Here is a 16,731-nt window from a genome sequence, read left to right on the forward strand (position 1 = left end):
CGTATGTATCATCACTGTGTTTTAGTGACTCCTGTACTATGACGTATGTATCATCACTGTGTTTTAGAGACTCCTGTACTATGACGTATGTATCATCACTGTGTTTTAGTGACTCCTGTGTTATGACGTATGCATCATCACTGTGTTTTAGTGACTCCTGTGTTATGACGTATGCATCATCACTGTGTTTTAGTGACTCCTGTGTTATGACGTATGTATCATCACTGTGTTTTAGTGACTACTGTGTTATGACGTATGCATCATCACTGTGTTTTAGTGACTCCTGTGTTATGACGTATGCATCATCACTGTGTTTTAATGTCTACTGTGTTATGACGTATGTATCATCACTGTGTTCTAATGACTCCTGTGTTATGACGTATGTATCATCACTGTGTTATGACGTATGCATCATCACTGTGTTTTAGTGACTCCTGTGTTATGACGTATGTATCATCACTGTGTTTTAGTGACTCCTGTGTTATGACGTATGTATCATCACTGTGTTATGACGTATGCATCATCACTGTGTTTTAGTGACTCCTGTGTTATGACGTATGTATCATCACTGTGTTTTAGTGATTCCTGTGTTATGACGTATGTATCATCACTGTGTTTTAGTGACTCCTGTGTTATGACGTATGTATCATCACTGTGTTTTAATGACTCCTGTGTTATGGCGTATGTATCATTACTGTGTTTTAACGCCTCCTGTATTATGACGTATGTATCATTACTGTGTTTTAACGCCTCCTGTATTATGACGTATGTATCATTACTGTGTTTTAACGCCTCCTGTATTATGACGTATGTATCATCACTGTGTTTTAACGCCTCCTGTATTATGACGTATGTATCATCACTGTGTTTTAACGCCTCCTGTGTTATGACGTATGTATCATCACTGTGTTTTAACGCCTCCTGTATTATGACGTATGTATCATCACTGTGTTTTAACGCCTCCTGTGTTATGACGTATGTATCATCACTGTGTTTTAACGCCTCCTGTGTTATGACGTATGTAACGTCTCTTAATACTGAAAAAAAAAATTTAACTCGCAAAAACAAAACTAAATAGTGCTGAGTGCATTTTGTAGTATCAAGCGTCCACTCCAAACCACTTAAGCCTCACCGTCATTTTGACGATGATTCTTCCAAATATAAAAGTATTAGGAAATTCATGCTTGGAAATTGCAATCATTGTCTTTCTACTGAGCAAGATGACGATCTTCACATAGGTGCTTCCAAAACTTTGTGCCTCCTGTGAAGTGAATGTGGTCAAATATTCAGTCAGGACTTTCTCTTAGGACAATGATCTTTTTTTTTGTTGTCCTAAGTCTGGTAGGACAAATTTTTGTTGTTGTTGTTGTTCTGGTAAGACAATTTTTTTTGTTATTGTCCTAAGCCTGGTAAGACATTTTTTTTTATTGTTGTCCTAAGCCTGGTAAGACAATTTTTTTATTGTTGTCCTAAGCCTGGTAGGACATTTTTTGTTATTGCCCTAAGCCTGGTAGGATATTTTTTGTTGTTGTTGTCCTAAGCCTGGTAGGACAATTTTTATTTTGTTGTTGTCCTAAGCCTGGTTGGACACATTTTTTGTTGTTGTTGTCCTAAGCCTTGTAGGACAATTTTTGTTGTTGTCCTAATGATGGTAGGAAAATTTTTTTTGGTTGCCCTGAGCCAGTTAGGGAAAATTTATATGTTTTGTGCATTTAGAATCTGTGAGATTCAGCATGTGACTTGGAATCATGGCCAATTTCATGGTTGACCAATGACGTTAACTTTTGGAATGAACGGAAGTTTGAGAATCTCGTGCTCGTGATGCCCATGAGGAACCTGAGTACTTTGTCTACTGTCTGACTAGTACTTTGTCTACTGTCTGACTAGTACTTTGTCTACTGTCTGACTAGTACTTTGTCTACTGTCTGACTAGTACTTTGTCTACTGTCTGACTAGTACTTTGTCTACTGTCTGACTTTCTTGGACTTTCTTGGATATGTACTCTATTAGAGGCAAGAGGGCTTAGTTCGGGATCAGTCACCCTCAGCTTACTGTAGGTGGTACTCCTGAACCCGGGCCCACGTGAACTTGCTACGTCACTGTCTTTAAGTAATCAAATACAGTGAGAAAAAGAAGGCTAGATCATCTGGAGAAATGTGGAGGCGATATATTTCCCAACAACTGCAATAATGAATGTCTCTCGTTTACAGTACTAGCCATTAGTAAATGCTATTAGGACCATGTCTTAAGAGTAGATGAACTATAATTCAGCGGTTCTCAACCTTTTAAGCTCGGCGAGCCCTTTTTACAATATACTACTCTGCCGCGACACTCCCCCCCCCCCCAATAGACACACACAGCAATAGAAGAATAGACAATAACAATCCTTATTTTTTTATGGTCTTAGGCGACCCCTGGCAAATCGTCATTCGACCCCCAAGGGGGTCGCGACCCACAGATTGAGAAGCCCTGAACTATATCAAGCTAAGGTTCTAACAGAAGTTGTTTTTTCTATAGGTCTGAAATGTTCCAGCAAATATCAAAACTTGCGCGCACACACACACACACACACACACCAAGTAAAAGCAGAAAAAATGTTTGTGCCTAAAATAGCTAGAATACTAAATTCCCCCCAGGGGAGATAAACGCTTAAATACAAGCAAACAAATATAAACAGAATTGAAATTAAATTTAGTTCCGGCGGTTCTCTACCTTCACAGACAAAGTTCCCGATTACGCCAAGAAAATTAGATCCAAAACTTTACGTTCTGTACACAGTGTGTAAAAGAAATTAATGCGCGCTACTCGTGGATGCGAAATGTTCACTAGAGTGTGGGGCTGAAGCTAACAAAGATAATTGTTTAATAGTTTGAGAATCATCTATTTAAATGTTGTATGTTTCCAGTGGATCAATAGTCTGCTGAGAGCCCACTCTGTCAATCCATTCGCATACAACTACCGGAACGAGGGAACGCTAATGAGGTCGAGGTTCTCAAACAGATCATTACATGGCATCCTCGCTGCAGACTTTTCATTTATATTGGTTTTTGTGGTTCTTTTTTATGTTGTTGTTATTTTTTTAAAATTAAATTCACAACTAATTAATCAATGCGGTAAATGAGCTAATGTATGTCAAAGATGTAGGCCCTATCTGACAGTGGTATATGAGAGATATATGACAGTGGTATCTGAGAGATATATGACAGTGGTATCTGAGAGATATATGACAGTGGTATCTGAGAGATATATGACAGTGGTATCTGAGAGATTTTGGATGGTTGCCTGGTCGTGCGGTTTGCTCGCTGGACTGTCGTTCGGATTTATCGATGGTCCCCGGTTCAAACCCTGCCCGCTCCCATCCCCCGTCGTCCTGCGGGAGGTTTGGACTAGGAAGTAAACTATCTTCAACACTGAAGGAACATCCGAAACATGTAAAACATTTTACAACAAAACAAACAAACATTTTAGATATTAGACAGTGGTATCTGTGAGATATATGACAGTGGTATCTGTGAGATATATGACAGTGGTATCTGTGAGATATATGACAGTGGTATCTGTGATATATCTGACGTAGGTATTGAGAGGTGTACCTAAAGGGTTGTGGACGGGTGCCTGACTTTAGTTGGGGAAAGCAAAGGCGGTTGGTTGTTGCGCTGGCCACATGACACCCAAGCTCGTTAACCATGGGCCTTAGAAACAGAGGACCTTAACATCTTCTGCCCCATAGATCGCAAGGTCTGAAAGGGAAACCTTTTTTTTACTTTTTATGCCAACTCTTGTTTATCGTATGCTAAGTTCTAAAAATCGCAATACATCAATGACATCTAAAGTAGCTAGGATATCAATCACATTATTAACACGACCGCTTACAGCCACTTCACAGTCTATTCTTGGTACTGTTTGAAAAAAAAGGGGAGAACAACCTAGAACATAACCCTGTAAGATACCTAGAATAATCTTCCTTAGTAGTTCCTTATCTTATCTTATATAATACAGACGTTACTTTAAAAAAAAAGAAGATGATTACGTCCTACGCGTCATGCATCTAGTCATGCATGTTAACCAATGACTTAAATTCCGCTAAGTCACTGGTTTTCCTGGCTAGCTCAGGCAACCAATTCCATGCTCTAATAGCACTAGGGAAGAAGGAGTGTTTGTACAAATTTGTCCTAGCATATGGGACGAGGAATGTGCCTTTATCTTTGTGTCTTTCAGAGTATTTTATTAAATTTTGTTTTTGTATTTGAAGATTATGGTTCAGTGTTTTATGTATAATTGCTACTTTACTTTTAAGTCCTCTGTCCTGAAGGCTTTCTAAATTTAGTGATTTTACTAAAGGTGTTACTCTAGTCAAATGTGAATATTCGTTTGTTATGAATCTCACTGCTCTATTTTGTGTCTGTTCCAGTTTCTTAATGTTTTCTTGAGTTGAGGGGTCCCAAACAGAGGATGCATATTCTATTAATGGCCTAATCAAGTTTAAATAACATTTTAGTTTTGTGTTCTTATTTGATTTATAGAAATTTCTTTTAATAAACCCTAATGCTTTGTTTGAAGTTTTGATAGTTTCATGATTTTGTCAATATGGGGATTCCATGACAGTTTTTCCTTTATTATAATACCTAGTGCCTGTATTTTATTTCACTCAACTTTGCAATTTTAATTCATTCCTTTTTGTCCCTTCTCGTCGTGCAAGTAGATCCAAACATCGGAGTTGACCGCTGGACAATGGCTGGTGGCTTATACTCAAACTAAATCCAAACATAGGAGTTGACCGCTGGACAATGGCTGGTGGCTTATACTCAAACGAAATCCAAACATAGGAGTTGACTGCTGGACAATGGCTGGTGGCTTATACTCAAACGAAATCCAAACATAGGAGTTGACCACTGGAAAAAGGCTGGTGGCTTATACTCAAACTAAATCCAAACATAGGAGTTGACCGCTGGAAAAAGGCTGGTGGCTTATACTCAAACTAAATCCAAACATAGGAGTTGACCGCTGGACAATGGCTGGTGGCTTATACTCAAACGAAATCCAAACATAGGAGTTGACCGCTGGACAATGGCTGGTGGCTTATACTTAAACTAAATCCAAACATAGGAGTTGACCGCTGGACAATGGCTGGTGGCTTATACTCAAACGAAATCCAAACATAGGAGTTGACCGCTGAAAAAAGGCTGGTGGCTTATACTCAAACTAAATCCAAACATAGGAGTTGACCGCTGGACAATGGCTGGTGGCTTATACTCAAACGAAATCCAAACATAGGAGTTGACCGCTGAAAAAAGGCTGGTGGCTTATACTCAAACGAAATCCAAACATAGGAGTTGATCGCTGAAAAAAGGCTGGTGGCTTATACTCAAACGAAATCCAAACATAGGAGTTGATCGCTGAAAAAAGGCTGGTGGCTTATACTCAAACTAAATCATTTTAATTTAAACAAAGATAATTCATCATTAAATGATATGAACTTTTCAAAACATCATTTCCCCTCAGACGTTGGATGTGAACTAAAGGTCACGTGTTCCTTTTGATGTTGACGATGGTGTCATGTGGTCGACTCGATGATCAAGCCTATTCACCCCCTCCCCCCCCCCCCATATTAAGATAGAGAAAGATCTATACGTGTATAATAGTCTGTTCATTGTATACGTTGAATTTGAATGAGCTTTATCTGGATGAGGCAATCTTCTCATGAATAGCTTTTATATAGCGCAACTTTCATGCTTATAGCCTGCACAGATATCATGGACCGCTCGGGGGAAGGGAGTATCTGGGAAGTTTTTCGCGCTTCCTTTAGGCGCTCAACTAATACCACTCTGCTCGAGTCAGGTGTCAAACTTGAGCCCCCTTGATTGGTAGTGGTTTGAGTTTCTCGGCCACACATCCCCCCCAAATCAAACGTATATAAATGTTGTTGCTGCTTCTCACCTAGCCTGTAGATAATAATCACATCTAGAGGTGGTATATGGATAAGTCAAAGTGTTTCAATTTGTCAGGTATCCAGACAAAGGACGACGCTTGTTAGTTGTTACTAATAACAATGAGTATTGTTTTGTGACATTATCCTCTAGTAAGCCAATCTGGCAAGCGTCTTCTATGACGTCATTTCTAGCCTTTCCAAGACCAACCCGGAAGTTAAGGAATTTTTTTTTAATCGGATTTCTCGTACTTTCTAAGTTTAGATAAAATTATATAACTAGCACTTTTAAACAAAGCTAATTCACTGATAAATTGACATAAATACTTGTGTAAGGAAATACTAGCATTGAAATGCCCCTTTGTATAGGATATGATATATGCAGGAACCCACTATTATATTCTTGAACCCAGACCTTCGGGTACTTATTCATGACTCTTCTGCACTGGCGCCACGCTTGTTTATCATACGCTAAGGTGTGACATGTCATGGACTCAATATAGATCTATATAGAGAGAGCACCGATCTAATCAGCCAAGTGTTTCTGTTTCCTAGTATGTCTTTTGACATATACATACATGTAACATAGTAACAGATACATGTAACATCGTTACACATACATGTAACATGGTAACACACACATGTAAATAAACAAACTTGAGCTTAGGCTTGCGCTGTTACCGCTACACATACATACTACAGCTCACGCGCACTAGCGTAGCAATCTTCGCCACTCTCAGTGTCCCCCGCACTAGCCCCGTTGTTTCCCGTCTCGCCCCCCCCCCCCGCAACTGTTGCGTAGTTTGCAAGGCCCCCCTCCCTCTTCGCCCTTCACCTCCCCCATTCCGCACCACCAGCTCCAGGTGGTCTTCAGAAATGGCAGAACTAGATGTGTGTCACCGCCAGCCAATCAGAGAACCGTTCCGCTTCAGAGCGAAATAGAATCTAACGTCACTCCAGCGTGGCCTACATAACATGACCTAGTTATGTAAGCAGGAATGTCTGCTTGTCTCCATTGTCGTCTGCTACTATTATTTTGTTAAAGTGAGCACCAAATGAGTTGTTATTTTGTACTCCGAGTTTTATTCCTTCATTCACAGCTTTAACTAATCGGTTTAGGTTAGGGTTAGTTATGTGGATTGACACATTTATATGGAACTTTTGTTAGAATCCCCCAAGCCACTTGGATAGAAGCCACATGTGGTTTGTCTCAGCTGTTGGGCAAAGAGTGGGTCTCGGTATTGGTAAGTGAGAGTGTGATTGAATGGAGAGTGATTGATGAGAGGGAGAGCGATTGAGGGGAGTGAGAGTGATTGATGGGAGTGAGAGTGATTGGTGAGAGTGATAGTGATTGATGGGAAGGAGAGAGATTGATGGTAGGGAGATTGATTGATGGGAGTGAGAGTGATTGATTGGAGGGAGAGTAATTGATTTTAGGGAGTGTGATTGATGGGAGTGAGAGTGATTGATAAGAGTGATAGTGATTGATGGGAAGGAGAGAGATTGATGGTAGGGAGATTGATTAATGGGAGTGAGAGTGATTGATGAGAGGGAGAGTGATTGATTGGAGGGAGAGTGATTGATTGGAGGGAGTGTGATTGATGGGAGTGATCTTGATTGATGGGAGTGAGAGTGATTGATGAGAGTGAGAGTGATTGATTGGAGGGAGAGTGATTGATTGGAGGGAGTGTGATTGATGGGAGAGAGTGATTGATGGGAGGGATAGTGATTGATGAGAGTGATTGATGGGAGAGAGAGTGATTGATGAGAGTGAGAGTGAGAGTGATTGATTGGAGGGAGAGTGATTGATGAGAGAATGATTGATGAGAGGGAGGGAGAGTAATTGATGAGAGAGTGATTGATGGCAGGGAGAGTAATTGATGGTAGGAGGAGTGATTGATGGGAGCGCGAGTGGTTGATGGGAGAGTGAGCCAATTAGGAAAGAATGGGCGAAAGATGGTAGGCAAGGGACAGGTGAACAAAAAATGATGAGCTGGAAAGAATGAGAAAGATAAATGGTAACAAAATGTTCTGGTATGTTCTGAAGCTCCTGCCATGTCCATTTAAAGTGAGTTTGGCAATGTTCTATTCTAAAAACAATTGTCTTGGAAGAAACAACCAAAGCAAAACCAAATAAACTGATGGAACAAAAAAAAAAAAAAGGTTTTTAAAATTATTTAAAATAATTTTAATAATTTTCATTTTTTGGACCAATAAAATTATCTTAATTTTTTTTTAATTGAACTTTTAAAAAATCGAGGGGAATAAAATCACCTGAAAGAGTTTGATGCCTCTCAGTTAAACATTTTGTAACGACCTAGCTGAGACAATTGGCAGTGGATAGCAGCAGATAGGGTTAGAACCTCATGAAGACACCACACAGCCAGGCAGGCAGACCAGAACTCTTTGTCTCGTAAGAGAACACAGACCCTTTACAGATGTCGCAAGTCTGTGCATGTTAATCTTGCGTAGAACAGATTGTCCTTTTTTTTTGGGGGGGGGAGGGGTATTTATGTATGTTTTGTTTTTTTCCTTTAAAAAAAATCAAAACAAAAATGAAAAACAAACAAGAAAAATAAAAAGAGGGCAACGACCTGAATTCGAACTCATGTCTCACGCCTCCTAAGGTAACCATTTAGCTAGTGAGGTGCTTATGACTGTAGAAGACTGTATAGTTATGTATTGATAGTTTGAAATTTACTTTAAAGCGGCGAACAACAAAGGGGACTAATTCAGCTTATACCACCATTTCAGTCAAGTACTATTTCTACTATTTCTTTCCCTTGTTCGAGATACCAAACAAAATAATTGTTACTTATTAATAATAACTAGTTAATTAACTAGCTGGTCAATTAAAAAAAAATTGATTCTTGTGTTGTCATGTAAAAGAAGTAATTGTGCAAAATTTCATCTTGATCCTAGATTGGGTGTGGGAGAAATAACGTGTACAAACAGACAGACAGACAGACAGAGTTGATGTAAGCTTTGTACAAAAAATGTTGCCACTCCTACCATCCCCCCCCCCTCCTTCCCCGGGAGTCCGCACCTGTTGAACTCAATGACCAGCTATAGAAGTCCATTTTGTTAACACCATAATTATATTGTAATGTTTCCTTTTCATACGGGACGGGAATATGATTTCATCGATCCGTTCAAGGGATACATTTTTTTTTTAAATGTATGTCAAAATTTTTTTTTTCTTCTCTCCCTACCTCTCCCCTCCCCTCTCCCCCCCCCCCCCCCCCCAGCTGTCATACGGAAAAACTGTTTAGTTTAAACAGAGAGTATATTAACAAGTAAAAACAGAAAGTCTGTGAACAAACCACTTAGAGCAGGGGTTCTCAACCTGTGGGTCGCGACCCCCTTGGGGGTCGATTGACGATTTGCCAGGGGTCGCCTAAGACCATCGATAAATGGATTGCTTTTGTCAATTCTTCTATTGCTGTGTAAGTGTGGGTGGGTGGGGGTCGCGGAAGAGTTGGGGGGGGGGGTTGTTAAAAGGGGTCGCCGAGCTTAAAATGTTGAGAACCGCTGATTTAGAGAGAGAGAGAGAGAAGGCGGGGAAGAGGTCGAGAGGCTAAGAGTGAGGGAGTGATAGGGAGAGGTCATCCATCTTGCCTCTCACTCAATATACGGAAGATGCCCTTGGGGTCTACCAGCTGCTACTTTCAGGAATGTTACTTTAAAAAAAAAAACACACCACATTCTCGATCTTGAAAAAAATAAAAAGAACTATGATAACAGAAAGTAATCGATGTTACTGCGCATGACTACGCAAAGCATTGATTGGCTGCTGCTGGAAGTAGTGACATCACAAACCCAAAAATAGACTGCGTCCGGAAAGGGGGAAAACCCTAGACATTATCATCCTGGCTTGTTTTGTTTGGGTGGGTTTATGTTAATCATATGGTTTCTTGAGCTATCAAAAAGTATGACTATGGCAGCACTGAAACAATTATTTTCAAATACCTGTTTGTTTGTTTGTTTTACACGTTTCGGATGTTCCTTCAGAGTTGAAGATAGTTTACTTCCTAGTCCAAACCTCCCGCAGGACGACGGGGGATGGGAGCGGGCAGGGTTTGAACCCTGGACCATCGATAAATCCAAACGACAGTCCAGCGCGCAAACCGCACGACCAGGCAGCCATCCTGTAATTTAAAGAACCGGAAGCAAGCCAAAACATTGAAAAAAAGTTTTTAAAAAAGAGTAGAAATGTTACATAAAACACTGAACTTTGGCTTACAAATATAAAACACAACCTGATGCAACGGAATAGCACATATAAAAGAACATTTTTTATTCTGTAAGCTAGGACAAAGTCCTACATGTTCTTATTCGCTTGTATTAATACAACACGGATCGGGGGTTGCCTGAATCAGCCATGAAAACCAATGATTTGAGCTTAAATCTCTGGTTAACAGACATGACTAGATTGGTATTCTAAAGGTATTCTATTAGTTATGATTGCTTTAGTTGTGGTTGCAGTTAATCAAATCTTTACTTTACAATTTGTGTTTAGGAAGAATCAAAGTTCTAGATGGTTTGCAGTGCAATATCGTCTATATCCAAGCACACTATGACATTTTGTTAACTCAATGGTAAGCTTAGCTCTTCATATTAAAAACTGCTTGGATAGTGTAATGACACAATAGAAAGACGCGTAGAAGTTTGGGTTTAATTGGGTTTTTTTTTTTGTACGTAATGACGTAACGGATGATTAAAAAGTAAGAACGGAAATAGAGAACCGGACAAGGGTGAAGAACGACAGACTTGTGAGATAGATTAGAGACGACGAAGTCTGTGCCCACTTTGATCCTTAAATTGTTGTGAAGTTATCAGCAGGAGTTATTCAATCTATCTCTTAACTGTTCTGTTGATTGTGTCTAGTCCGAACTCGCGTCCAACATCTACATTTATCAACATATCGACCATCAACACATCGACCATCAACACATCAACCATCAACACATCGACCATCCACACATCTACCATCAACACATCGACCATCAACACATCGACCATCAACACATCTACCATCAACACATCGACCATCAACACATCGACCATCAACACATCGACCATCAACACATCGACCATCGACACATCTACCATCAACACATCAACACATCTTCCATCGACAAATCGACCATCAACACATCTACCATCAACACATCGACCATCAACACATCTACCATCAACACCTCGACCATCAACACATGGACCATCAACACATCGACCATCAACACATCGACCATCAACACATGGACCATCAACACATCGACCATCAACACATCGACCATCAACACATCGACCATCGACACATCGACCATCAACACATCTACCATCAACACATCGACCATCAACACATCTACCATCAACACCTCGACCATCAACACATCGACCATCAACACATCGACACATCGACCATCCACACATCTACCATCGACACATCGACCATCAACACATCTACCATCAACACATCGACCATCCACACATCGACCATCAACACATCTACCATCAACACATCGACCATCAACACATCGACCATCAACACATCGACCATCAACACATCTACCATCGACACATCGACCATCGACACATCAACCATCAACACATCGACCATCCACACATCTACCATCAACACATCGACCATCAACAATAGTATATCACTAGTGACATTTTCATTCATGTCAAAAATGAAAAGCACTTTTGTCATCCAGTTTCACCGTCATAACAGTCGTACTACATAAAATATGAACACTTTATTGACCTATATTAATTTAAAAAAAAAAACGAACCCAGAGTTTATATAAAAACCCAAACTCCCTTTGTTATTTTGTTCTATAAAGATAGTTGCCTTTAAGTTCGAGTCCCTGTAGAATATATCATCGTCATAGATAAGTATTAAACGTCCTAAAGTGTACTTAGAAACGTTTTATTCAGGGGCGAAGCTAGGGATTTGGGGGCCTGGGGGATTGACCTCTTTGGGGGCCCCTTGCATTTTGACATTCGACATCATGAAATAAGCCTACATTCAAATTGGTGCAGTAAATCAGTAAAATAAAAAAAAATCATAAAGAATCTTTTAATGAATTATACCGTTGTTTTTTGGTGAAATAATGCACAAGTGACAAATCTCAATTCATATCGCTTCATTTCTTGCATTCTGTGCAGCAAAGACATCTATAACATCATCTACATCGATACTGTCTAGTATTTGTGACTCAACTGACATTAAAAGCCATGCCTAAGCCTTTCTTGCGTCATTGTGCTCCTGAGATAGTAGTTTTTGATGAACTTGAGCTTTGAGAATGATCTCTCACAGGACGTAATGGAAGTGGCCTGAGTTAGCGGTATACGGATGGAGGCTGGAAGTCACGGTAATTGTTGATGATCTGTGTGGAACACATGCAACGGAATCACTAACTTATATAACAACGCAAAATGCCAGATTACGTGACAGTGACAGTAATTGATTTAAAAACAACTTTCGGAAACTCATTTGGGGGCCCGGGGGATCTTAGAATTATCCCCCCTCCTCCATCCACCCTAGTTACGCCACTGGTTTTATTGGTAATATCGCATACAAAATGCTGATTACTTCTGTTAAGTCCGCTGAATTAGAATATAAGATCTTTAAAATAATCTATCTGGTTTATAATCCACAACTGTAGATTTAAAATATATATTTTTTTTAAAAAATCAAATGTGTATTTAAAAAAAATAATACAAGCAAGTTGAGAAACATAACTTCAAAGATACAAGTACAAGGCATTTAAAAAACATAACTTCAATGATACAAATACAAGTTAGTTATGAAAACATATCTTCAAAGATACCAATACGTTAGTTATGAAAACATATCTTCAAAGATACCAATACAAGTTAGTTATGAAAACATATCTTCAAAGATACCAATACAAGTTAAGAAAACATATCTTCAAAGATACAAATACAAGTTAGTTAAGAAAACATATCTTCAAAGATACCAATTCGTTAGTTAAGAAAACATATCTTCAAAGATACCAATACAAGTTTGTTAAGAAAACATATCTTCAAAGATACAAATACAAGTTAGTTAAGAAAATATATCTTCAAAGATACCAATATAAGTTAGTTAAGAAAATATATCTTCAAAGATACCAATATAAGTTAGTTAAGAAAATATATCTTCAAAGATACCAATATAAGTTAGTTAAGAAAATATATCTTCAAAGATACTAATATAAGTTAGTTAAGAAAATATATCTTCAAAGATACCAATACAAGTTAGTTGAGACCATATGTTGGCACTATAATTGCTACTGTGAAGTTTCTGATTGGGAACAAATAGGATTAAATCCTCGTTCCAAGACTTGATCCTTCACGCTCTAGTAATAAGAGGGGACATGTGTGGGGGATCGATTGCTATTTATAGAAGGGCACAAAGTTCCTTGGGTTCAACTATAATTAAAAGAGATTAGAAATCATTAATGTAACTCTGTACAACAAAGCTAAGAACTACAGCGAATCAAATTCTACTTTTTTTTTAAAACAAAGGTAGATCTTAATAGATATATAACAATCTGACACATCTCTAATAAAATAGATTCAGCGGTCAGCGGTCAGCGTTGATGTATTGCGTAACAACTGAATGTCAAATGGCAAGAAAGAATACCAGATACTGAAGTCCTTCGAAGAGCGGGTCTGCAAAGCATTCACACAATCCTAATGGAGTCCCAGCTGCGACGGGCAGGACACGTCTGTAGAATGTAAGACCGCCGCATCCCTAAACGACTCCTGTATGGCCAATTAAAGGAAGGAAAGCGCTCACAAGGTGGTCAAAGAAAACGCTTCAGGGACACCCTCAAAGCTTCTCTGAAAGCGTTCAGCATTGACCCAGCCACCTAGGAGACAGAGGCACATGGCGTCGCACTGTGAAAACTGGCGCGCAGGTTGCTGAGGACAACACTGGCAGAAGAAAAACGCCAGAGAAGAAAAGCAAGGCCCACGACACTAGCTCCAGCTGGAATTAACTGCCCAGTGTGCAGCCGAACATTTCGGACTCACATAGGTCGCACCAGCCACATGAGGAGGCACAAAACCCCAGTGCAAAGCCCTCAGCCCCCCTGGATGACATAAGTGCTCATCATCGAGATGGACTAACTCTTTAGCGTAACACGAAATTATTATTAGTATGTATAATTATATTCTCACTCCCTTTATCTCTCTTTCTCTCTGTCTCTCTCTCCCTCCCTTAGAAATAAAACAAGGTTACAAAGACAGTTTGTGTGGAAACACAAACTCAACGTCGGCCCCCGAAGTGGTCCACCCAGGCAGGTAAAAAGGCAGGTATCAATATTTTCATGAAGAACATCAGAATTAAATTCGATCAAAGATAAATGATAGAGAAGAATGGAGAAAGAAGGTTGACAGATCCTGCCTGGTGCCCCAGTGGTCCAGCAGCAGCAGAGAAAACGACAGATATAAGTGAATTTGAAGTTTAATGTGAATCTGACCTAATCGATCTATTTTTTTTTTTGTAAAGGGTCAATCTCTTATTCAAATCCTCAAAAAAAAAATGAAAAAAAAAAACAAAAATATCAAGTGTTCTTTACGCCTTAGCATTTTGCAATTGACGGAATAATATGAAAAATTACTTATTAATTGTTGTTTTAAATTATGTCCAACTTATATGCATACTAAATAGATGTTTTCTCTTTAAAAAAAAAAGTAAACATTTTTGTTTGGGTAAACTTTGTAGTCAGTAGGACAGAACTTACATAACGTAGCAATACAAAAAAAAAATATTTTTAACAAAACATCAGAAAACCATTAGCATAAATATGTTAAAACTATGGAATGTATATCTTCAATTACTCTGCAGAGCCACCCATGTTTGTGTTTGTTAATATATATATAGTGAATAGTTGTAAAAGTGGTGTGTATTTTTATGAAAAAAAAACTGCTTGCATAAGTGATTTAAAAAATTAGATTTTTCGCTTTTAGAAAAGAAAAAGTAGCCGTTGCATCAGAACTTTGAATGATCTAAAATATTGTGATGTCGGATTTTAACTAACTTTTCTAGTTTATGAGATCTAAACGGGACAGATGGACATACATTTTACACAAAACTAATAGCGTCTTTTTCCCTTTCCGGTGCCGCTAAAAAACATCTACACTGTTTTCCTATTAAATGAAACCTAATTTCTTAAATCAGCAGTTCTCAACCTTTTAAGCTCGACGACCCCCTTTATACAATCTCACTCTTCGGGGACCCCCATCCACACAGCAATAGAAGAATAGACAAAAACAATCCATATTTTCGACGGTCTTAGGCGACCCCTAGCAAATCGTCACTCGACCCCTAAGGGGGTTGCGACCCACGGGTTGAGAACCCCTGTCTTAAATTGTCGCATCACAGTGACTTACTCAACAAATGTTCGTAGACTAATACGTTATCCTTTTATCGTGTTAGATCCGCTGACCCATGCGACATCCATTTCATCCTACTGGTTTTATTCAATGTGTTAATCTAAATTTTTATTTACCTCATTGTGAGGTGCGGTGGCTGATTGGTAAAGCACTTGGCTTACGAACCGGAGGACCTGGGTGCAAATCTCGGGTCAAGACTGGGATTTTGAATGTCGTGACCTGTAGGTCACCTCTGAGTCCACCCTGCTCTAATGTGTACTTGAAATTAGTTTGGGAAAAGTAAAGACGGTTGGTCGTTGTGCTGGCCACATGACACCCTCGTTAACCGTGGGCCATAGAAACAGATGACATTTGCATCATTCGGCCTATAGATCGCAAGGTCTGAAAGGGAAGCTTTTCTTAACTTTACTTATTATGTAAAAAACAACAAGGGAAATAAATTTGAAAAAGGATTTTAAGTAAAGGGAGAAAATACCAACATAAAGTTTTTGAACATTATCTTGATTATTTCTATAATCAATATAAAAACAAATTGGAGAAGTTTTTTAAATATGTTAGGCTTTCTACAGAAATAAATATAAAATTAAAACAATAGTTAAAAACTAAAAATGTTTTAATAATAAATATTTTACATATTTTACATGCATATTAAACAAACCATAATGTTGAAACTTGGGCAAATGTCATGGTATATAAGCATTAAGCCTATGATGATATATCGTACTGTTAACGCAGTACATATACTAAAATTGGAACGATACAGAGAAGATTAGCATGGCCCCTGCGCAAGGATGACACGCAAATTCGTGAAGCGTTCCATATTTTTTTTTCTTATTATGTTCAACATTTGCTAACAAAAACATTTAGCAGTACATTATCAGATTTGTAGACAAAGCATTCTGCTAGTGTCAAGGATTAAACAAGAATTTGGTAAATTATATGTATTTTTAAAGCAAGATTATTGTAACGAAAAAGTATATCTGTAATAAAGGAGACAGTATGTGATCACTTTTTACTTCACGTATTGTGAGACCAGTTAATGATCTTAGTGGATATCTTATCTTATAAATAACAGACGTTACTTCAAAAGAGAAGATAATCACGCCCTACGCTTCCATGTGCCAATCTCGTCATGCATGTTAATCTGTGACTTAAAGTCTGCTAAATCGTTGGTTTTCCGGGCTGACTCAGGCAACTCATTCCACTCTCTAATGGCACTAGGGGGAAAAAAAAAGCACCCGTTGAAGTGTACAGTAGCATATGGAATAAGATACCTGTCTTAATCTGTGTGTCTTTCTGAGTATTTTATTAGGTTTTGCATTTGCGTTAGTAAATTATGTTTCAGTGTTCTATGTATTATTGCTAATTTATTTTCTAGTCTTCTTTCTTGT

The 16,731-nt window shown here is 38.7% G+C and overlaps 1 protein-coding gene and 1 non-coding gene across 2 annotated transcripts; both read left to right on the top strand.

Annotated features, from left to right (window-relative positions):
• Window positions 1–7,882: 7,882 nt before the first annotated feature.
• LOC129924992 (salivary glue protein Sgs-3-like) lies at window positions 7,883–11,599 on the top strand. The gene is made up of 2 exons (XM_056022791.1): window positions 7,883–7,900; window positions 10,814–11,599. Exons 1-2 carry the CDS (start codon window positions 7,883–7,885, stop codon window positions 11,597–11,599), a joined length of 804 nt encoding a protein of 267 aa, XP_055878766.1.
• A 4,461-nt stretch (window positions 11,600–16,060) lies between these two features.
• On the top strand, window positions 16,061–16,166 carry LOC129925487 (U6 spliceosomal RNA). Its single transcript, XR_008777253.1, has one exon. It is a non-coding gene; the product is annotated as a U6 spliceosomal RNA (small nuclear RNA).
• Window positions 16,167–16,731: the final 565 nt, after the last annotated feature.

The sequence above is a fragment of the Biomphalaria glabrata genome, chromosome 3, assembly GCF_947242115.1.
Source record: "Biomphalaria glabrata chromosome 3, xgBioGlab47.1, whole genome shotgun sequence".
NCBI lineage: Eukaryota > Metazoa > Mollusca > Gastropoda > Planorbidae > Biomphalaria > Biomphalaria glabrata.